The sequence below is a fragment of the Erpetoichthys calabaricus genome, chromosome 4 (genome assembly GCF_900747795.2).
Source record: "Erpetoichthys calabaricus chromosome 4, fErpCal1.3, whole genome shotgun sequence".
Lineage (NCBI taxonomy): Eukaryota > Metazoa > Chordata > Cladistia > Polypteriformes > Polypteridae > Erpetoichthys > Erpetoichthys calabaricus.
Genome location: NC_041397.2, coordinates 278,414,735 through 278,439,963, shown reverse-complemented (window position 1 = coordinate 278,439,963; position 25,229 = coordinate 278,414,735). Strand labels below are relative to the sequence as shown.

The window sequence follows — 25,229 nt, the reverse complement described above, 5'->3', positions numbered from 1 at the left end:
ACCTGGTCCATCCTGCCTGCAGTCTCTTCTTCACTTCTCTGTTGCACTCTCCGTTGCTTTAGACTGTTGAACCCAATTATTTAAATTTGTCTACCTTCACCACCTCTTCCCCTTGCCGTCACACCCTTTCACCACCTTTCCACTCATTCAAGCATATGTACTCTATCTTACTCCTACTGACTTTCATTCCTGTTCTCTTCAGTGTGTACCTTCACCTTTCCAAGTTCACCTCAACCTGCTGTCTACACTCACTACAGATCATAATGTCATCCACCAACATCATAATCTACGGAGACTCCTGTCAGACATCATCTGTCAACCTGTCCATCACCATTGTAAACAGGAAAGAGCTCAGAGCCGATCCTTGATATAATTCCACTCTAACCTTGAACCAGGCTTTCACACCAACTGCACACCTCACCGTAATCACACTGTCCTCATACATATCCTGTACTACCGTCACATACTTTTCTGCTACTCCCGCCTTCCTCATACAGTACCGTAACTCCTCTCTTGGCACCCTGTCATTCGCTATCACGCAATGCAGTTCCTTCTGACTCTCTCTGTACTTCTGCATCAACACTCTTAGAGCAAACGTTGCATCTGAAGTACACTTTCCCGGCATGAAACCATACTGCTGCTCACAGATCACCACCTCTCCTCTCAGCCTAGCATCCATCACTCTTTCCCATATCTTTCTGGTGTGGCTGATCAACTTTATACCTCTGTAGTTACTGCAGCTATGCACATCTCAGTTATTCTTGAAAATTGGTACTAACTGTAATTATATTTGTAATTGTAACTGTAACAGTAATTGGTAACAACAGCAGAATATATTACACATTACACAATATTTCTAGTGCTCACTGGGCTTGCTACCATTGACATGGTTCTTTAATTCTTCATTAAATATTCTTCATAAATATTCTTATTAATTCTTCTAAATAGAACAAACTATTCTTCTAAACAGTCTTCATTACATATTCTTGTTCCGATAAACATGGCTGTAGTCTTCATTGATATGCTGCATCATCTGTAATACAATTTAATTAAACTGATTTTTCATATAACCTCATACACTGCCTAGATATCCACAGATTTGCACATATGCAAAATTACTTTATATTTGAGTAAGTGAATTCAGCAAATGAATAAGAGATTACAATGCTGCCCTGTGCACACAATGTACAGATCATTTGTTTTTAGCCTGCCACCAGGTATAATCGAGGTTTTCCAAGTTAATCTCAACACATATGCAGCATGCCCTCTAGATGCAAACATCAATTTCATTTAAAAATGATTATGAATTTTCTGCCACTTGAGACTCAGAAATAAAACATTCTTGTTTCAAGGTAAATTAACATAATTATCATTGTGATGTTGTAGCTTTTGATATGCTCACTTCTAGGGTGCCTTATATTTCTGATTATCTACTTTACTGAAGTAGCAACTTGTCTGAAGATTGTCACACTGTTTCCTCACAGTCCCACGTGCCAGTGTCCATTTCTTGATTTGGCCCCTTTCTCTCACTCCAAGGCTGAGGCTCTTTCCAGATTTTGGGATTTCCTCTGAGATCTTCAATATGTGTGTATTAGGCACTACAACATTAGAGAGGGTGAGGGTGAGGGAGGGCCAGGCTGTTTCATGACCATGGAACCCCTACAGATTTTGTTTTTTTTGTCCTCCTGGCTATCAGACCTTACTTTACTCTTTGTTATTTAGTATTGCCGAATCTTATTTTTAATTTTTATAAACTTTTCTTTCTTCATCTTTTAAAGCACTACATCAGTCAGTCATTCTCCAACCTACTACATCCTAACACAGAGCCAATCCCAGCCAGCACAGGGCGCAAGGCAGGAACAAATCCCTGGGCAGGGCGCCAGCCCACTGCAGGGCAAGCACTCATCATTTGTATGAAAATGTACTATATATAAATACTATATATTCGTTCTTTTTTGGTTAGATGTGTGATGAGCCAAAGCCCATCCTGGAAATAACTGGTATAACATACAAACCAAAAACCTTTCATGGTTCATCTACTCCATAAGCATTAAGAACACAGCAACAATCAGTAGCCCTAGATGGGACAACAACAACAACAATTTTTATTTTACAGTCATATGAAAAAGTTTGGGTACCCCTCTCAGCCTGCATAATAATTTACTCTACTTTCAACAAAAAAAGATAACAGTGGTATGTCTTTCATTCCCTAGGAACATCTGAGTGCTGGGGTGTTTTCCAAACAAAGATTTTTAGTGAAGCAGTATTTAGTTGTATGAAATTAAATCAAATGTGAAAAACTGGCTCTGCAAAAATTTGGGTCCCCTTGTAATTTTGCTGATTTTAATGCATGTAACTGCTCAATACTGATTACTTGCAACACCAAATTGGTTGCATTAGCTCATTAAGGCTTGAACGTCATAGACATGTGTGTCCAATCATGAGAAAAGGTATTTAAGGTGGTCAGTTGCAAGTTGTGCTTCCCTTTGACTCTCCTCTGAAGAGTGACAGCATGGGATCCTCAAAACAACTCTCAAAAGATCTGAAAACAAAGATTGTTCAGTCTCATGGTTTAGGGGAAGGCTACAAAAAGCTATCTCAGGGGTTTAAACTGTCGGTTTCAACTGTAAGGAATGTAATCAGGAAATGGAAGGCCACATGCACAGTTGCTGTTAAACCCAAGTCTGGCAGGCCAAGAAAAATACAGGAGTGGCATATGCGCAGGATTGTGAGAATGGTTACAGACAACCCACAGATCACCTCCAAAGACCTGCAAGAACATCTTGCTGCAGATGGTGTATCTGTACATCGTTCTACAATTCAGTGCAATTTGCACAAAGAACATCTGCATGGCAGGGTGATGAGAAAGAAGCCCTTTCTGCACTCACACCACGAACAGATCGCTTGTTGTATGTAACTGCTCATTTAGACAAGCAAGATTCATTTTGCAACAAAGTGCTTTGGACTGATTAGACAAAAATTGAGTTATTTGGTCAGAACAAAAAGCACTTTGCATGGCAGAAGAAGAACACCGCATTCCAAGAAAATCACCTGCTGCCTACTGTCAAATTTGGTGGAGGTTCCACCATGCTGTGGGGCTGTGTGGGTAGTTCAGGGACTGGGGCCCTTGTTAAAGTCAAGGGTTGGATGAATTCAACCCAGTATCAACACATTCTTCAGGATAATGTTCAAGCATCACTCACAAAGTTGAAGTTATGCAGGGGTTGGATATTCCAACAAGACAATGACCCAAAACACAGTTTGAAATCAACAAAGGCATTCATGCAGAGGGAGAAGTACAATGTTCTGGAATGGCCGTCACTGTCCCCTGACTTGAATATCATCGAAGATCTATGGAATGATTTGAAGCAGGCTGTCGATGCTCGGCAGCCATCAAATGTAACTGAACTGGAGAGATTTTGTATGGAAGAATGGTCAAAAATAACTCCATCCAGAATCCAGACACTCATCAAAGGCTATAGGAGGCGTCTAGAGGCTGTTATATTTGCAAAAGGAGGCTCAGCTATGTATTGATGTAATATCTCTGCTGGGGTCCCAAAATTTATGCACCTGTCTTAATTTTGTTATGATGCATATTGCATATTTTCTGTTAATCCAATAAACTTAATGTCACTGCTGAAATACTACTGTTTCCATAAGGCATGTCATATATTAAAAGAAAGTTGCTACTTTGAAAGCTCAGCCAATGATAAAAAAAAATTCAAAGAATTAAGAGGGGTTCCCAAACTTTTTGATATGAACTATATAGAAAATTCAGAGTCACAGTCAAAATGATCGAATGCAGTGCTTCTCAAGTTTGGACCTGAAGTCCACCATAGTTGTTTTTTTTTTCTTCTTCCAAACAGTTTCACAATCAGTGAGCCACCTCTAACTCTAATTTTCTAATTTAATTATCCGGTCTGTTTTTTCTTCTCTTATTTTGTATTCACAAAAGCACACTTGTATAAGATTTATAGTTATCAGAAATTTGAAAAAATATTGTATTGTTTTCAAATGTGTAACTCTCTTGTGCTATTTTCCTATTAATATACTTTTTTTTAAGCATCTGCATAGAAAAACACCAACAGTGAAAACCAAGTCGTTCTTTGTGCATGAAACATCTTGGCTCCCAGAACACTGATTTTGATGGAATTTGGCACACTGTTTCTTCAAGGCTATTCATGAGGAATGTTCGGTTTTCATTGAGATATCTCGAATAGAATGTGCAGTACACAGTTTTGAAATTTGGAAACCTCCCTTTGAAAAGCATTGGTTTAATTTGCAAAGAAAAAACAGAGAAACATTCTGTGTGACTTCAAATACTGTTTTGAATTTTTTACCTTAAGATACATCAGCTTGAATGTGTTGTACATGTTCCTCTTTCACTCCTGATGACCAAACTGATCTTCGGTGCAAGTTAGTCAAAGCCAGGGGAATTTTGGATCTTATTACTGGTATAATTGCCTACTTTCTGCATTCCTATATCTGGATAAAATTGTTTCAGTGAAGGAAGTGTGGCGGTGTATTAGTTAGCATGTGTAGCATAAAGAGGTTGCTGTGTGAAGGAATGACATTCCATCCTGTGTTAGTCTTGCATTTGTAGTTTTGAGAAATGCAATGTAATCTGTTCCTCCTTCACACTAATATGAAACATAAAAATATTTACGTTAAGAAGCCACAGTTAGACTGTAAACACTGTTCTTGTATAAGCTTGTATAAGTTGAGGGTACATCAAATACAGGAAATGGAAATGGTGGTTGTGCTATATTGAAATAAACACTTTTGGTGGAATGGAGGTAATTGAGGAGCATCACCTAGGAGTACAAAGTTCCAAAGAGACATTTGCACCAAAGCTGAAGAGATATTCTTAAATCTAATACTTATGGACCACCAATGGCTGCATGTTTCAATTAAACTTAATTGCTTTATCTAAATCATTTATGATTTTTTTATGCACATCTTTAGCAGACTGCGGTGGGTTGGCACCCTGCCCAGGATTGGTTCCTGCCTTGCACCCTGTGTTGGCTGGGATTGGCTCCAGCAGACCCCTGTGACCCTGTGTTCGAATTCAGCGGGTTGGAAAATGGATGGATGGATGGATCTTTAGCAGAAATAGTAATGTCAAATGTTTGTGATATACTGTACATTTGTATGATGTATCTATTTTATGTATACACTATGGAGGAGAAACAATCAGGACCAGGGGCTTCAGGCACTACAGTACACACATCATGTCATAACATCTGGCAGGCCACCATATTGTAACTAGGTCATCAGCTCCATGTCGACTTAAGGAGGTAGACATAATGGAAAGCAAGTGGGGATATCATTAATTAGTGATATCTCAAAAAGCTTTACTCGTGAAAATTACATACTAATATTATTTACACATGTCAAATATTCTTTGCCAAAATCCTAAATTAACTGTTGATAGTACAAATATTAATTACCGGTATTTCAGTATTAATTACTCATGTTGTAAAATTAATCCCAAAATACCTTATCAGTATCTCAAAATGACTGATCAGTTACTCAGAATGAATAACTGCTATATTCAAACTAACTGCTACTATCTCAACATGCATTACTGACATTTTAAAATGCATATTTGAAAGTCACTGGCTGGTATTTCATGCAGAATTATGGTTGCTAAGCTCTCAAAAAGAGTGAGTAATAATTTAAAATATTTTGCTGATATTTTAAAGCGTGTTACTGTTATCATATCTTTCTTAAGCACGTTTAATCCAACGTAGGGACACAGAAGACTGGACAAAGAAGATTTTGTTTCCTGAACACTTATGGATTTTAGCCTGCTGATTACAAAATCACTGCTACGTTTTCCTATTATTTATCATTGTGTTGCAATCACCTACTATTGTGATCTCCTCTCATATTATTACTAAACATATACCGTCTGTATGACAACAAAAGCTCCAACATCTTTGTTGATGTCAAATTTTAAAGTAGTGGCCCTGCTCAAATAGACCAAGTTTTGTTGTTTCATTTGTGAATGGGAGAGCCAATAGTCTCATCACATTAAAAAGAGAAACATTTGATTCCAGGCAGAAACGTGCTGCACATAAAGTGCTTTTCTTCAAATAAAACTTGGACTGATAGAAAATTAATTGAAAACGATGAACAAGAAAGGTGATTTCAATTGAAAGGATTTTAATATTTGAGACAGATGTTTCCACAAATGATGCAGAGATTAAAAAAGGCATTTTAGTTGGTCCACAAATCAGACACATCAGTAATGACAAATATTTGAAAGACCTGCTAGAGGGGCCAGTGGAAGTTGCATGGAAGGCATTCGCGTATGTTGTTAAGAATTTTCTTTGCATCTGCAGAGCACTACACTACATAAAGCATACAAAACCATGATATGCAACTTATCGCTGAGGATTCATTTTCTGCATTCAGACTTGGATGTGTTCTCTGTGAATCTTGATGCAGTCAGTGACAGACATGTTGAAAGGTTTCACCAGGACTTCACAATGATAAAAGTGTGGTATCGAGGCAAGTAGAATCTATCAACACTGGACAACTTTTGTTTGTCACTGGAGTGAGAAGCATAATGAAAACCATCAGCTGAAACGTTTTAGCTTATTTGAACGAATGCAATGTGTAAGCATCATTAAGCAATTCAATTCGATGTGTGTTAAATTGATGTTTCTTCAAATTCTTACAATCAATTTGTGTTCACCTTGAAGGTGTCATAGTCACCGTTTCTCAGGAAGCAAAGCTTTTGATAACATTTCTTGTTCAGTGATATCTTTCATCTTACTTTCTCCACAGAACTGTACTTTGACTGAGGTCTCCAGGACTGTGATGCTGTCTTTGTCTCTTATAACTGACTGGGGACCCCAAAAGTTAATTTTCTTCAGCGATGCTGCTGACTGGAGCTTTTGTTTCCCTCCTTCTGATGTCTACTGTCCATAGTTCAACAGTTAAATACAGGTGAGACAGTGATGGGCCCCATTTATTTGAAACAATTGCAAAGAACTTTGTGTCTTTATGTACTCATTATGTCTCTCTATGATATAAAAAAAACTTGGGATGAGATGAGACCTGTTCAGGGAGACAAGACCAGACCTTCTCAGAAAGACACAAACACTTTTATGTCCTGTGAGACAAGACTGTGTGCCAGCAGATTTAACCACGCCTGGGGCCGGAAAAAGACAAAGAGTAGATGACAAAGAAGAACATCATAAAGAATTTAAAAAAATTGGCACGATACACATGCAGAGCAGGTTAGAGATAATGGAAGTATGAAAATTCGAAAGTCTTAAAAAAATAATAGTAAAGATTGCATTAGCGTAAACAAATGGAAAATATTACGCAGTGAAATAACAGAACAGCGAAAAGAGACTGAATAGTGTTTGAGGATGTCTGGAGGAGAAGAGAGGCAAGGCAGTGAGACAAAAGGACAGGAGCTGTACAGGCTTTTAAACATTTGGAGCGCCGCACGAGATGCAGATCATGCGGCACGGCAGCAGCAGCTGATCGAGCAAAGAGGAGGTAAAAAAATAAAACTGTATTTGTTTCCCATTGTATCACTGTTTAAGAGGGGTTTCGGAGGAGGGACCGTGTCTCCTTTGGGTGCGTTCAGACACCCTCTTCATAATGGTGCTTTGGACTGCCGGTTGAGTGAAGCGAGCAGGGGGCTATGCCCCATACTTGTCACAGAGAAGAGAGTTTTACAAAAATAAACTGAATTGAGCTGAATACTACAGCATAACCCTCACACATTTCGTCACCACCAATCAATAGGAGGTGACTAACATTACAGAAAACCCTTTAAATGGTTTGACACATTCAGACAATTATTAAAATCAGGCAAAACATGTACACTTCCTGTTTGCCCTCTAATCCTCTTAAGTAAAATCTCCTGCCATGAGGAATTGCAAGTGACGGCTGTAAATGTCTGCCTTGCCATTGAATATTCATTTTAGACTATGTGCTCTGAGACGTCAAGTGCATAATTGTGAATGGAAAATATTTACCTTTTATTCCTAACCAGTCTAGAGAAGTTTTCATAACCAACTTGGTATCTGACAGACTGTTACAAGCACTGAAATCCTGTCAGTTAATTAGGGTTACAGAAGTTGTGTTCATAAAATTTTTAATACCTGCATGTGAAATTTTAATGCCAGGACAAATGGTTAAGGAAACCTGTAATCCAAACCCTGTCTTGTAAGCTGTAATAATTCAAAAGCTGTCTGTGTCCTGTATGTAGGATCCATCTGTGCAGTTTTAAAATCCATTCAACTTCATGAATGCTAGTTCCATTTATATTCTTACCCAGCTTTTCACAGTAATTTGTGACTGTTTGATGTAAATGGACAGCCAGTACAAAATGCATTAAATGTAAAGGTGTAATGGCCACATTCAGAAATAATCAAAGTATGCATTTAGAATTGTTAATGTTCACTTTCACTGAATGAAGATGAATGTTGATATGCTTGCAAGGAAAAGCCTTTGCTTTAGTGGGTTGCCTCAATGAACAATTCACTCACCATTGTAGTTTCTGCTATTGAACCAAAGCTGTTGATAAATATGTTGCAAGTAACATTTACTGGGGGACCTGCAGGTTGAACAATAAATAACACACGGACATTTTACTATCATGAATTAGCAAACCGAACTGCCAGAGGCATGCGGACACTTACCATTGTAGTTTCTGTAACGGATCCAAAACTGTTGATAAAAATATTGCAAGTAACGTTTACAGGAGGACCTGTGGAATGCAATGAGAATGTTGCAATACATATTGAGGCCAGGAGGTTTTGCATTAGAACTCTACAATATGTATTGAGACAGTGATGCACATGTGATGTTAAGCGTGTCTCAACAGAAAGCTTTCACATTCAGACACAGTTAGTTTGTCAGCTTGTATGATATGCAGTGATTCATGACAAATAAAATGATCAGCAAAATTTACCTCGAAAAAAAAGGAATAACATTGCCAGATGAGTCAAGTCGTGAGAAATGTAAACACATGTTATTTAGCTGACAATTTTTGTAGAGATGCACAATATTTCAACAACAAGAGCATTGATAGGTTGCCCATGGATTCAGTGGGAAGCATTGAACAGACCACCTTTTGGATTTTTGTTCAAAACTGTAATTACTAGGCCACCCTGATTTTGTCATAACCCACTGAATTTTCAAGAAAGTATATATTTATTTGATGGATTAATGGTAAGGGGACTGTAGGAGAGTCTCTGACAATATTTTTAAGCATTGAAAACCTGCTGCTTTATATACAGTAATTTGATATTTCTTGGAAGTTTTCAAAAAGGTTTTTAAGAAACAGCAAGAGGAAAGAATACTGTACATTCAGAGAAAACACCAAATACATTTTTAGGAGTGAGACAGTAACCTCTAACGGACATTCTTTATACATAAACAACATAAATGACGGCAGCACCTCATCCTATTCTGCACATACAGTAGATTCAGAAAGTATGTTTATTGTATTATGTGCAGTTATCATTGTCATTGTAGTCATCTTTTGAGACTTACAATTTGATATTATGTTTAAGGACTCTACTTCTCTACTAATTAAATGTCATTGTTATGTAAGAATTATTCTTTTTTACATATTCATTATTATTCTTTTGATTACTCTACCTGACTTAAATTGTTTTTCTTTTCTTGTAACTATTTCTTTGACATTATGTAAAGCACTTTGAGCCACATCCTGTGCATGAAAATGTGCCATATAAAAGTAAATGTTCTTATTCAGAGCCCTTCACTTTCTGCACACTTCATTGTGTTTTGATTTAATTTTAAATGGAGAATTTTGCCATTTTTGCCTATCAATCTACACTCAATAACCCACAATGACCAAGTTGAATCATGTTGAAAAAATCAACAACTGAAATCTCTCATTCATTTAAATGTTCACATCTTTTGGTGTGGCACTCCAAATTGTGGTCCTGTTTGCTCTAATTTTCCTTAAGATGTGTCTAGAACTCGATTTGGAGTCTACCTGTGGTAAATTGAATTGATTGGACATCATTTAAAATAGCAAAATCTATAGGTCCTACAATCCATATTGCATATCAGGACAAAAATCAAGTCGAGAAGTTTAAGGAACTCCCTGTAGACCTCCACAATAAAATGGTGGTGAGGCAAAGATAAGGGCAAGGCTATAAAAACCATTTGTAACACTTTGAGTGCTGCAATGAGCACAGTGGCCTCAATTGTGAAGTGCAGAAAGTTTGGAATCACCAGGACTCTTTCTATCATTGGCTATTCAGCAAAAACTGAGTAACTGGGGAAGATGGTGAACAAGAACCCCAAGGTCATTCTAACAGAGCGTCAGACATCAACTGCTGAGATGGGAGAACCTATCAGAACGAGAACCATCTTAGCAGCCCTGCATCAATCAGGAGCATATGGCAGCCAGCTTGGGATTTACCAAATGGCATTTAAAGTACTCCAAGTGCATAAGGGAAAATATTCTCTGGTTTGAAGAGACAAAGATTGAACTTTTTGAGCAGAATTATAAGCACTATGCTTGGTGACGACCGGGTACTGTTCATCACCTGAATAATTCCATCCCTACACTGAAACATAGTGGTGGCAGCATAATGCTAATGGGTGCTTGTCAATGGCAGGGATAGGGAGACTGGACAGAACTAAGGGAAGGATGAAAGAAGCCAAATACAAAGAGGTCCTTGAAGAGGACTAGCTCCAGAGTTCACCTTTCAACATGACCTGAAATGTGTCAAAGTCAAGATATCACTAGAGTGGCTTTGAGAAGTCTGACTGTCCTTAAGCGGCCCAACCAATTCCCAGACTTAGGCGTCAAAGAAGATGTGTGGAGAGACCTGAAGATGGCAGAGTACAGACTCTTCTCATCCAGTCTAATGGAGCCTGAGAGGATCTGCCAGGAAGAAGGGGATAAACTGTTCAAATCCAGTAGTGCTAAGCCTGTAGAGACTTACCTAAGAAGACTCAAAGCTGTAAGTGCCTGCCAAGACGGCTACTACAAAGTACTGAATTAAGGGTCTGAATACTTATATAAATGAGAAACTACAGTTTTTGATTTTTAATGTATTTAGAATCATTTCTGAAAACGTTTTCACTTTATCAGGAGATATTGAGTGTAGACTGATGTGCAATATTGGCAAATGTATCCCTTTAAAATTGAATCTACTGCACAATAAAGTGTGTAGAAAGAGAAGGAGTCCACTGTAACAAGATCATACATGTCAGAGAAGTACTAAAGAACTAGAGTGTTAAATGCCATCTCAATAAGGAAACTGTGTGCTGCTCTGAAACTGCATTTATGGTTCATTTGAATGACTTTACAAGTGAAAGGACGACAAAGGGCATTTGTCCTCAAATCTTTTTTTAACAAAATAAGTACATAAACACTAAGCATAAACGCAAGCTGAGCGTGAAAGGGACAAAACTCATGTTGCATGCCATTTAGATTGATCTGTCCTAATGTTATTGATCTGAGGAAATCATGGTGCTTTAACCTAGCTTGGCATATGTAACAGGTCCCCAGCGGCCATCAAAGAACTCACTACACAAAAGGCATTGCAGACAAACTCCCAAGTTAGAAGAGTGTTCCTGCATTTTAATATCCTTTTTAAGACGTGAATAGATATTAGGCAGAGGCAGAGAGTGTGATCATGAGTTTAATATCCATCTTATGTCATGGTGTTAAAAATATTCTCCTTACTTGTATTCATATTTTGCTGTTTAGCAGAGTTCTACTTCTTTCTCAAGTTAAATGGGAATAAGGTTACATGCCCAACAAGCACTCAATGAGTCAGGCACTTTGTGACTAGCCTGCTGACATGTCTTCAAAATGAACGGAAGACATTAGCATCACTAGAGTCAGGCCTTTTTTGTGCTCTGTTGAAATCATGAACAGTGATGAACACCATAGTGCACTCAAGATGGCCTCGGTCAAACAGACATTTTTTTTAAAGGCTATGGGCTTTATTTCTTAGACATCTGTATTGACTGCAGTGTTTTTCCCTCTCTACCAAGGGTAAATATCCTTAGCTTGGCTTAAAGTGGTTTAATTAACTTTCTATTTATATTACCACCAAAGGATCAAACATCACAGGATACAATAAAAGAAGAGCACCTTCTGACCAAAGTGGCTCTCTAATGTGAAATATAATAAAATGAACCTTTAACACAAAGGATGATAACAGTTAAAAACAAACTGCAGTACTAAATGAAAACAGAAACCAGGAATATCTTGTTACCGTCCTATGCTACACAGGTCTTTGGCCTTGTTACCTGTAGGGTGGCCATCCAGTTTTCCTACCTGTTAAAAACAACAAGAACATTCTTCTGTCTTTTTTTTTTCTCCCAGATGTTTAAGAACCTGAACTCTCTTCTACTTGCCAGTGAACCTTTGTCCAGTTGCACACAGAACAATCAGTTTGGACAGAGCTGAGGTCAAAACACAAGCACCAGAGGACAAAAATCTGCAATGACCTCAGATGGAGTTGGCAGACTTGATGTTAGGTTTAAGTGCCAGTCGACAGTGAAAGAAGCCATCTCTGACTAGAAAAAAAACTTTCCTTCATCAGACAATAATCGGGCATGTGGCTCAGCCTTAATTAAGACCATATGACTACACTTCTGAAATGTGGTGTCTTAGCAACCAATAATCCAAAATCCTATACTGATGACATCATCGTATGATAAAAATAATAAAAATAAACGTAAAAAGCTCACAAAATTAAGATCTCCTCATAAATCATTCCACATTGGAGTTTAGCAATGGGTTTCACAGAACATTCTGTAGTTACTTCTGACCCAAAATACTTTTGAGGTCAGGGGTCCAGTATACAACCCTAGGTGCACAAACTTACAGTGGCCTCCCAGAGGGAGCCTAATTACAGCTCCTCAGCAGGCCTGGTAAAGGCCAGCTTCGAGGTTGCCAGCTATCTGAGGTATTTTTCATTAAAAGTAACCAATCTCCAGTTTCAGTCTGGAGGAAATGCATTGGCCTTCCTCCACTACTCTTGTTGTCTTACAGCGTTGGCTGAAGGATCAGATGCTGTTAGTATAAGTTACCTTACCAGCCTTCAAAGTCCCTGGTGGATTATTGCAGGCTTCCTTGAGAGCACTATGAACTCACTCTCCTTCTAAGATATTTCAGGAAAACTCCAATGTGGGTTACAATTTATAATAACAGTGCCTTCGTCTCCATTGCACATGGTATCGGTGTAAACTTGTTTCCAGAGAAACAATTCTTTAGATGGCTCTTACCAAGGTAATGATCTACAATGCCATTTGCAATACTGCTTTTGTACTGGATAGCATTACTTGGATTATGTTCCGTTGTCAAACTCTCAGTAGGTTTTATCAGCACTAATTATGGAAGATTGGCCAAATTAACTGGAAGGATCACCAGACTAGTTCTTGTGAACTCAATGAGGTAAAGGTGAAACCATGAGACAGTTATGTGATTCTTGCAATCCCAGTCAAGACTTTACTTGCAGCTAATGTGAGATCAAAGTGTCCAGAGAAAGTGATGTGGAGGCCTATTGTTGGTAAGCGCTACATACATAGGCTCTCACAACTCAGTGATTAGCATTTCACTTTGAGTAGGACTGTGCCTCTATTGAGATGATCAAAAGACAGAAATGGAAAAGGAGAGAGGGGAAGCCAGATCTTTGGAAGATCTTTGGGCCTCCTGATCACACTGCACCAAAGTCTGTGAGTCTAGATTTAGACATTTCAAACACATAACTTTTGCGTGACCAGTGAAAGACTGATTTTACCTATTTTCTCTCACTGATGGGTCTTAATACAGTTCAGGTATCATCTCCATTCCTGACAAGCCCATGTCAACTAAGAAACAAAATGTTCCATTCCAGGTAGATTTCAATTGCCAGAGTTGACTCTGCTGCCACATCCCAAACCTGAGGTTAATATAGTAGGACTATCATCTTCTAGCGGCTCCTTACTTACTCTAGATGCTGTCAAAAACTTTTATTTAGTGTCACAATGTAACATACGTAGATACATAACATAGCATGTTTTTAAAGGCCTAATGTATAAATGACTACATTAACAGCAATTGCAATTTCAATATGGCATATGTTTTAATGGTGAAACTGAGTGTTTAGCTTTGAAGATTGTGCCTTCAAATTTTATTTCGCAGTTGTATTTTGTTAGCCAGATTTCATCAAATAAAATACGAACTGGTGTACAAATGAATTCTGGTTATTAGAAGGACTTCAGCAGTTTGGGATTTCGGATCGTGACTGAATTTACAAGTTTGATTGAAGCCAGCTGGAAGCAGGAGTTACTACTTGCTAAAGGGTCCTGTTCTAATAAGACGTTCGGCTTCTATGTGGAGTTTCAGTGGAATAGGCCTGTGCACTTCCTTGTTGGAGGCTTTGTGAAAAATTGTGGCTGGAGACCGCCAGTCATAAGGTCTGTGTCCAAAGTTAAAATGGATTAAGAAATTATTCAGACCCTTCACTTTTTTCACATTTTGCTATGTTGAGGTTTTGTGCTAAAATAATTTAAATTAATTTTTTTCTCTCACATCAAGCAACTCTCAATACCCCAGAATGACAAAGCGAAAAAAGGGATTTTAGAAATTTTTGCTATGTTCAGATTCATATCGTATTGAATTGATGCCAAGTGCCACAACAAATGGATTTCCCTGCTCTTTACATGGCTCTTTGAGGTGGCTCGCTATCCTTAAAAGGACTGCTCGCCTTTTGCCGCACTAGTTGGAAAAGCATGTGCCACTGCCACTGGTGATGTAATGCCATTTTATACATGGGTGACTCATCAATGGCTGATGCATCTTGTCAGCGCTGTTACATAGCCCTCCTGCTGAAGTCACTGTCCCTTGCAGCCACTCCCAACTCCTTGCAATAGTGCACAAGATCTTTAAAATGGCAGTGTGGTCTTCTCTTTTGCCTTAGTTGCGCAGCTGGTGATGAGGGCACATCAGCAGGGGTCGTGAGCACTGTGTTTGTGAAATGGAGCTGTAGAGGTGGTAGTCTCTCAGCTGTCTTTACCGCTGAACTACTACTACGAATGGCTCTCCAGATTACAGAAATGAGCCTTGAGACTCTCCAGCAACTCATCCAAGGAGCCGAACAGCTCTGTTTTAGGTCTCTGAGGCTCTGCTAAGTTGGACTGTAGGTCTACTCTTTCTGCTTAAGACACCAGTGTAGCATCATCACTAGAGGTGGCTCACTATCCTTAAAAGGACTGCTTGTCTATTGCCACACTAGTTGGAAAAGCATGTGACTTATAGGTGCTTCTGCCACTGGTAATGTAATGGTGGATCACACTTGGGCGACTCATCTGTGACTGATGTAACTTGTTTGTGCCGTTACAGTATGTTATGTACATGATGTGCTATACTGAAAGCTGACAGGAAGCGGGATGGTGTACTACTTGAAGATCGGAGAACATTCATATTTGCAAATAATATCGAACAGCAGGGGGAAGGGGCTTGGGTGCCCCCTTGTCCTCTTGAAGATTTGGGTGCATTTTTATACATATGCTACATGCAACATGTTATACTGACAACTAATCGAAAAGCAGAGTGTGGCTTGGATGAGTCTTGGCAGCCCCAAGTCATGGCACCCTTATGCTGGTGCCTAACAAGTGTAAAGCATCTACTTGTTAGTACTGTGGTTTTGTTTCTTAGGCCCCGTTTAATATTTTTTCTTTACTCTTCTCCTTTGTTTATTTTTTGTGTTTTTTTCTCTCACTTGATTAGGCCCTACAACCGTTACAAGAAGGGCCCCATTTAAGGCATTTGTTGCTACAGTTCTTCCCTTTGTTATTAGCTAACCTGCCAGCAAGTTTCCTTGGCTTTCTTTTTGTCAATTCACTTTTCTAAGCAGTTATTTTTGTCAGGTTGACCATTTTCTTTGAGATCTTTTAAATTTTGCTCTTGTCTCTTGCTTTAGCAGAATCAATTTTGTCAGTAATTGTATTACCCTTTTTCCTTTTGGATTTTGTTTTTTTCTTCTATAGTTTTATTTTTATATTTGAAATGTAATCCTTTGTTTTAGGATTTTTGTAATAATTTTTGTAATTTTGTAACTTTAGAAATTGCTTAGTTCTCTCTTTTGCTTTTGAAACTTTTTCATATATTTAATAAATTAACGTGAATTGTTAATAGTTTTTTGGTGGTTTTAGATCTCTGAGGTACCTGGTGCTCTGCTAAGTTGGACTGTAGATCTACTCTTCCTGCATAAGACACCAGTGTAGCATCAGCACCAGATGGATTCTCTACTCTTTACATGGCTCTTTGAGGTGGCCCACCATTCTTAAACGGACTGATCACCTTTTACCACACTACTTCGAAAATCAATACGACTTCCGCTTTGGAGGATAGTTATAATACAGCTCTGTCTTCATTGCTATGATGTGGTGAATATAATATTTCTGTTTCAAATATAAAATGTCTAAAGAATTCTTTCTGTAGGTCTTCTAAAGAATGTCCATTAAGGTTAACTTTAACTTTGTACACTTCCCAGAAACTCTTACAGTTGTGAAATTCAATCAAACACCAGCCATTCAGTCAAACTGCAAAAAAATTGGAAACATTTCAAATTTTTGAAAACAATTTCAATATTAGTAAGATCTTTCATATGCTTAGTCATTAATGAAAAGGATATGCAATGATGAAAAGGTTTTGGCAGCCATGTGAAGAAAAAAGCAGCAATGAAAACGGAAGCATAAAGCATATTAACAGAAATAAGACCATAAAGGTGTTCTGATAAGATCTTAATTAAATCTTCTGATCAGTTACCATAAGAACACTTGTTTGAAAAATGTATTAATAGTCTTTGGTCTCCTGAAGCGGCATTTATTTTAGTATTGACACTGATTAGAGTCTGAAGACAGGAAATAAAAGGATCATTTACTTCTGCTGCTTGGCATGCTAACAGATCATTCCTCCTGCTAGCAAGAACTGCTTAAATTCTGCCAGTCAAGAGAATTATTGTTCTTATCCCCTGAGAGGAAGCGATAAGAGGACTGAAGCACAAGCCTGAAAAAAGTCTGCTGAGCCAAATGATAGTTGAGCTGCTAATAAAAAACATAAATAAAAAGATGCAAATTCATCCCTAGTCTCTGAATTTTAAACAGCAAATATACTGAATCATCTACTGAAGATCAAATAGTCAGTATTCACGTATTACGCTTGATAGGTAATGAGGTTAGAGACATCCTAGAAATGTGCAGTTTACAGTAAAACTTATTGTAATTTCACTGGCACTTTATCACTTTTATCTTTTACTGTGTAATTGTTTGTGATGATGCATTCATTTAGTGTCATATATAGGCAGACACGGACGTTTCACAATCATCTGCAATACACCATAATTATCAATTCATTTTGCAAGGTTTCATTTTTCTATGCATTATTTTCATCCTTTCATCCGTCAAATCTTCCATCCAGATTCCATTACAGGGTCATAGAGAGTCAGAGCTTATCTCAGCAGTATTGAGCTCAAGGTCTGATGATTCCACCCTGGGCAGGATGTCCGTCCATCTCCTGGCACACTATCACACTCGCTTAATTGCTGTCAGAAGGAGATGCCAACATCACAATATGGAGAACATGCCATCTCTACCAGTAGAAAACATTGATGAAATCTCTGTTTGGGTTCAAGTGTTGTGAGGTGACAAAGCGAAATGTTTCTGGTCTGAAGTGAGCAGGTTATTCCTCATTATGCTTATACGATGTAGTATAACATCTATTCATCTTCCTAACAGCTTATCCAGGGCAGCTTGAGTCAATTGCAGTGATCACTGGCCACAAGGCAGGAGCAACATTTAAATAGGGTGCCAGTCCATTGCAGGATGAATACACCCACACCCACACTAGGGCCAATTTAGCAACACCAATTCACCTAACCTGTGTGTTTTTGGACTGTGGGAGGAAACCAATGTGGGCATGGGGAGAACATACAAACTCCATGGGATGTGCACCCCTTTCTCCAAACTACGAGGCAGCAGTGCTATCACCGTGCCACCTGAAAGAATAACATAACATTCTTAACCTGCTTAATCCAATTCAGGGCTGCAAGGTCTGGAACTTATCCCAGCAACACTGAGTGCAAGGCAAGGACTGACGCTGGAGAACGTTAGGGTAGAAGGAAAGTACTGTGCTAGTCCTGTCTCATCAGTGAAAATGCTGCAGGTGCCTGATTTGATTAATTTGACTAACAAATTTGGCTTATGAACATTTATACACAAAGAAAAACAGAGCGTCACACAAGTGCAGTGATTTTAGTGCTATGGGGCCTTGCACAATCAGATCACTGGGTTCAAATGCTGACCTAATTGGTGTTTGTTTGGAGACTGCATGGGGGCTCCTTAAATCTTCTTCCACAGCCTAATGACAAGCAGTTCAGGTTAACTGGATGTTTGTGAGTGGGCTATGTGATGATTGACCCCAGGTCCACGGCTGGTTCCTACTTTCTGCCCTTTGAAATAAGCAGGTTGAGAAATCTATCAATGAATGAATATTTACATGGATTTCTAATAGTTTGACAATTTATTCTAGTAAATGTAAAACAACTTTGTTAGGATGCCAAACAAAAAACAGAATATCCTCTGAGCTGTTGGTCCCATTAACTTAATTCCTCCCTTCCATGTGACACTTCACTCAGTGAATAAAGTCACATTGATAATATCATCAATGAATTGGACATGCACCTGGGGCAGCATGGTGGCACAGTGGATAGTGCTGTTGCCTCACAGCTCCACTACCCTGGATTTACTTTTAGGACCAGAAGCACCCTGTTCGGAATCTGCATGCTATCCAAATGCATGGCTGGATTTTGTTTTCCTTCACCATCCTAAAGACGTACATGTAAAGTGGATTAGGAAGTCCAAATCGGCCCAGTGTAAAGGAGAGTAAAATGTGTGTGTATGTGAGTATGCCCTGCTGTAGAACAGCACCTCACACAGAGTGAGTAATCATGTGGCTGGAACCAGCTTGGGATAAGCAGACTAGAAAACACCAGGATGAATGGGCATAGAGCTGAGAATAGAGAATACAAATTTTGTTAATTATAGGGTTTGTTGCAATATAATTCAGAATAACTAAGTAATTTAAAATGCTTCATAGTTTGCGTAAACCCCACGTTCTCCATGATGTAAAAAGTTTACCTCATAAACTCTTTGTTTTCCTGCATTGCCATGACCAATGCATAATGTCCAATTATGTTGCCTAAATCGACTTCATTTATAGGCTCACTAGGGGGTTCCCCCTGCTCACTCTGCTCGCCAACCCCCACCCCGGTATGCACTACGCATCAAACACTTCATGTCTCTGCCACTCCCGTTGTGAAGAGGGGGGCTGAACGCACCCCAAGGAGATGTGGTCGCTTCTCAGAAACCCCGTCTTAAATGGTGATACAATGGGAAACAAATACAGTTTTTTTTTTACCTCCTCTTTGCTTGATCAGCTGCTGGCTTGCTGCTGCTTCCATGCTGCGTGATCTGCATCTCGCACGGTGCTTCGAACATTTAAAAGCCTGCACAGCAGCTGTCCTACTCTTTGACTTTTATTTCCAACCCCGGGCGTGGTTAAATCTTTTGGCACAAAGTCTTGTCTCGCGGGACGTGAGTTCTTGATATTTTTTAGTTTATAATTTAAAAACGGAAATAGAATCAGAAAATCTAACAATATCACATTAAAGTTCAATAAAGCCTGAAAAGAATGATACCAAACATATATATGTAGGTTTTAAAATAAGCCCGATTTATAGCATGACAAAAAATGTTACATAAAATCATTGCACTTTTAGGCTTAGGATTTTACACATATAGAGTAGATTTTAAATGAGAATATTCATTAAAAACAATCAAAATGCATAAGGGGACATACAGTAATCCCTCCTCCATCATGGGGGTTGCGTTCCAGAGCTACCCGTGAAATAAGAAAATCCACAAAGTAGAAACCATATGTTTATATGGTTATTTTTATATTGTCATGCTTGGGTCACAGATTTGCGCAGAAACACAGGAGGTTGTAGAGAGACATGAACTTTATTCAAACACTGCAAACAAAGATTTGTCTCTTTTTCAAAAGTTTAAACTGTGCTCCATGACAAGACAGAGATGACAGTTCCGTCTCACAATTAAAAGAATGCAAACATATCTTCCTCTTCAAAGGAGTGCGCGTCAGGAGCAGTGACTGTCACAGAGATAGAGAGAAAAGCAAACAGATCAATAGGGCTGTTTTTCTTTTAAGTATGTGAAGCACCGCGGCACAAAGCTGTTGAAGGCGGCAGCTCACACCCCCTCCGTCAGGAGCAGACAAAGTGAGACAGAGTTTGTTTTTCAATCAAAAATCAATACGTGCCCTTCGAGCTTTTAAGTATGCGAAGCTCCGTGCAGCATGTCGTTTCAGGAAGCAGCTGCACAGAAGGTAGCCAACGTGAAGATAATCTTTCAGCATTTTTAGACGAGCGTCCGTATCGTCTAGGTGTTCGAACAGCCCCCCTGCTCAATCCCCCTACATCAGGATCAGAGAAAGTCAGCGCAAGAGAAAGAGAAATGTAAGCTGGGTAGCTTCTCAGCCATCTGCCAATAGCGTCCCTTGTATGAAATCAACTGGGCAAACCAACTGAGGAAGCATGTACCAGAAATTAAAAGACCCATTGTCCACAGAAACCCACGAAGCAGCGAAAAATCCGCGATATATATTTAAATATGCTTACATATAAAATCTGCGATGGAGTGAAGCCGCGAAAGGCGAAGCGCGATATAGTGAGGGATTCCTGTATACACAAAGTGTAATATGTTCATTTTCTTCCTAAAGTACACTGAAAGGTCGCTATCTGACGTCACAAATTGCCAACATATCCACTGGAGGTCGGGTACAAACCCATACCTAATGTGTGGAATCTGCACATTCTCCCTCCTTGTGTTGGCCTCTTCTTTCCTAGAGGTGCTCCAGTTTGTCTCCCGCCATCCAAAAACATACAGATTGGATTATCTTGGGCACAGATATGAGTTAAGTGAGTGGGTGAGTGTGTTTGAGTGTGCCCAGTGTTAGACTGGCAACCCAATCAAGAAAGAGTGCTGCTGTACACTTCATGCTGCTCTGGCTTTTCTGTAACCTCAGCTTCAGAAAATGGATGGATAGATGAATGGGAAGCCCACAATATAGGACCTTACCAAAAAAAAAAAAAGAAAATGTCTTCAAGAGATTCTCTATGTACAGGTGTATTATGTTTAATGAAATATGATGCAAAGATCCTCAGCTCCGCGAAAGGCGAAGCGCGATATAGTGAGGGATTACTGTATACACAAAGTATAATATGTTCATTTTCTTCCTAAAGTACACTGAAAGGTCGCTATCTGACGTCACAAATTGCCAACATATCCACTGGAGGCTCAATGTGGCTCAATGAAGTGGCTCATCCTTCTGCATGCACAACAAACATACTGCATTTCTGCAGGGCACAAAGAGAATGAATCATGTGATTCATGTACCGTAACTTATAGACACATGATGCCAGGACAGACCATGCCCCAAAGGTGACATATCTCTGTTTAACCATCCAGATAAGGCCCCTTGAATGCCTACCAAAGTTTATCTAGAGATGCCATAATGGCTGTGTCAGAGCTGTTTGCTCATTACACTTAATGAAGCAGAAACAACAGGATAAAATAAAAAAATTTTATGAATAAAAAATATCGTGAGCTACAGTGTGGGTCCCAATGAGCTTAAAGCAGGGGTTTTTAAACTTTTTAATGACAGAAGTCAAATTAGAAAATCAGTACGGTACAGGGACCCAAGAAAAGGCTTATATCATATGAATTTCTGGTGCATGACATTGGAGTCACAAAGAGACAAACAGCAATTACTAAAAAGTAACTATTTCCTTTCAATCATATTTCTTATATGAATGTTGCTTAAAGAGAAAAGTTGTTAAAACAATACGTCATCAATCCATTTTCCAAACCTGCTTATTCAGAGCTGGGTCACAGGGCAGCTAGAGACCACCCCAGCAAGCACTGGGGGCACGACCTGGAAATCCCTGGACAGGATGTCAGTAGGTCGTAGGGTGACCACTCACACTACATGGCAAATTTAGCATCAGCAGTCCATCTAACTTGCATGTCTATGAACTGTGAGAGGAAGCCCACACAAACATGGGGAGAACATACAAACCCCACACAACTGGGGCTTGAAGCTAAACAGATACAGTATCATCATTCAAAATGGGAACAGATTCTGGAGGTATATCACTGCCAGTGGAAATGCACAGTGTAAAATCTAGTCAAGCTGAAAGAAAGGAATTATTGGGGTGTGAGGATATGAAGATTTTTGAAAGAACAGTATGAAAGGTCACATGACTTATTCATTTGAATCAAGGTGCCAGTTAAGGCATGTTGGTCAGAGTAGTTTTAAAGATTAAGTAAATGATGCAGCTTACTTAGTTTAAATATGTTCTTCAAATGTGCTCCACAATTAAAAATTCGTTGTTCTAAATAAGTTTGCAAATAATTTAACAGGCCCCAGTTTCCATCTAACAATACAGTTATCCAAATGTTAAAAAAGGAGTAAATTATCCCTAAAATGTATGAACTATTTGTTCAGTGAACAGTCCAGTTTGAAAGATTTAACTACTGAACGACATTGTGCCGAATGTCTACAACTTCTCTACCCCCCTTTTCAATATGTTCTGGTGTTCTTACAGTTCTTAGTTGTCGAATAAACGAATCCGTCACACTACTAAAATGAACATTTATTAAACCACTATAAAAGTGTGTGACCAGAAGACTTTCTTCCTTGCCGAGGCATATTAAACTTAATGTAAGCGTAATGATGAACACACAAAGGGGCAGTTGTTCATGGCCACTGTAACTGTATTTGGTGTACAACACTGCTAAATGTATGGGCAAGTACCATGCTGGATAGACTGGCATCCCAACCAGGACTGGAGCTGGCTTCTTGTCAGGAAGGGAGGCCATAATAGAATGACAGTGGTGGACTGGCGTCCCAACCAAGATGGGATCCAGTTTCCTGCCAGGAAGGGAAGCCACAATGGAAGAACAGTTAAGGACTGGCATGTGTGGAGAGCGCTTTGAGTAGTGAGAAAAGCGCTATATAAATGTAAAGAATTATTATTATTATCCCAACCAGGATTGGTACAGAAGTCTTTCCTGGAATGGAGGCCTGCGTAGAAGGACAGAGGGTGTCTTCTCCCCAGGGATGTGTTTTCCCTCCATACACACATTGGCAGGATCTCACTGGTGGCACATTCAATATGGTTACCTGCAGGGCAGGCTGGCAATTGCAGTTCCATGGGACAACCCAGTTGAGCTTCTTTGGTGCTGCCAGGGGGAGCTACAGGGGATCGTTACACCTTTTTTGAAGGGCGTCCACCTGATCCTGAAGTGGTTCCAATGTGTAATGCTGTGGCATGTGAAGTACTCCCAGGTCTGGCATAAAATATGCTGGGCTTCCTGCATGAGTAGTCAGAGTCGGGAGGAGGTACATGAAACTACATGGGATGTGTGGAAGAAGAAGGAAAAACTTTGTTGTTTAGCCTGAAAAGGAGGAAATTGAAACCTTGTGGAGGTATTGTGTGGAATAAATACTGTATATTTGTGTAGTTGTGTCTGGGGGTTTAGGGTGCTGCTTTGCCCTCTGGTGGTCACAAATGGCACTATATATACCCTCGTCTTATTCACCCATCTTTCATAACACTCTGAAAATCATCACATCCTTGTCCCTGCACCTGTTACTTTCATTTCCACAGTTGAATCTAGCGCAGCAATCCCTTCACCTCGCAACTCTTCTGTGTCAGTCTCTCCTCTCTCACGCTTTCTTATACGTGTGTCAGACTTCTCAAACTGATTGTTAAATAGGTTGTGAGATGGGAGTTTGGGTATGCTTATTATATTTTTATGCTCAGAAGCGAAAGCTATAAACCGTACGCTAAATAGCGGGTGGTATATAACACAAACTCAGCTGATTTTACTGCACAATCATGTGGCCACCCATCACAAACGTGTCTGCAATGCATAGTTTAGGAAACTCTGCCTTGAAGGAATACTCCATCCAAAAGTGATTTTTTTCATATGTTACTTACCCCATTTAGTTAAAAATTTTTAATTTAATGTATTCATGGAGAACAGACATAACGGAATTTCTGTTAGAAGGGGGCCCAATAGTGACCAATATTAAAAATCCATCCATTATCCAACCCGCTATATCCTAACTACAGGGTCACGGGGGTCTGCTGGAGCCAATTCCAGCCAACACAGGGTGCAAGGCAGGAAATAAACCTCGGGCAGGGTGCCAGTCCACCGCAGGGCACACACACACACACCAAGCACACACTAGGGACAATTTAGAATCGCCAATGGACCTAACCTGCATGTCTTTGGGCTGTGGGAGGAAACCCACGCAGGCACGGGGAGAACAGGCAAACTCCACGCAGGGAGGACCCGGGAAGTGAATCCAGGTCTCCGTACTGCAAGGCAGCAGCGCTACCACTGCGCCACCGTGCCACCGACAATATTAAAAATGCCCATGAAAAATTCTCACATTACTTGTGCCACATATTCCAGGCAGTGGCGGATTTAAGTAATTCATAACCAGAGATATCTTAACAAGAATAATGTGATGGTTTCTTTGTTTGTTTTAATTAATCCACAAACTTGGACAGTTAGAAAATGTATGAGGCTGACCTTTACACCATCAATAACCTTTATAGTGATTGTCCTGTCCGCGGTGAGATAGAGGTCCATTATGGAGCAAGTTTTGGTTTAATAACAGTGTGGCATCTCTGGCTTGTGAATGTGGAAGTGCTCGCTGCATGGCAATGTCACTGCGTGATGTTTAATGGGCAAATTGGCTGGCTGTGCATTCCCAATTGACATTCTTCAGGTTGTCAGATGGTACACTGTGCCAGAAGTAATATATAAAGAGCCAGAGCAGGATAAACAGGTAATGAAGGAACGATAGAAATAAATAGGAGGTGAAATTGAGAGGAAGAACAGAACAGAACAAAATAGAAGGAAGTTGGTATCGTGGCAGAGCAGGTGCGATAGAGAGGAGACATGGTGGTCAGACATGAAGCCCTAAATAGTGCAAGCAGAAGGTGCATCAGGGTAAGGTCGATCCTGCTGAATGTCCAGAGTAGCAGGAGTAACCAGCTGTTCCTACTGGGCTCCTGCTGAAGGCTGAGAGAGAAAAAAGCAGGGCCTGTTGGGTCCTCATGGAT

At 39.5% G+C, this 25,229-nt stretch overlaps 1 protein-coding gene across 3 annotated transcripts in view; it reads right to left on the bottom strand.

The window, feature by feature from the left end:
* glra2 (glycine receptor, alpha 2) overlaps positions 1-25,229 on the bottom strand; it is a 225,233-nt gene that overhangs the window by 174,600 nt on the left and 25,404 nt on the right. Inside the window, exon 3 of one of the 3 annotated variants that reach the window (XM_028800850.2) lies at positions 8,670-8,737. The exons of 1 other annotated variant lie outside the window; for it this stretch is intronic. In XM_028800850.2, coding sequence (XP_028656683.1) covers positions 8,670-8,737 — 68 coding nt within the window. Of the gene's footprint in view, positions 1-8,516; positions 8,585-8,669; positions 8,738-25,229 lie in introns of all 3 variants that reach the window. One more of the 3 variants, XM_028800851.2, reaches the window with a different exon arrangement.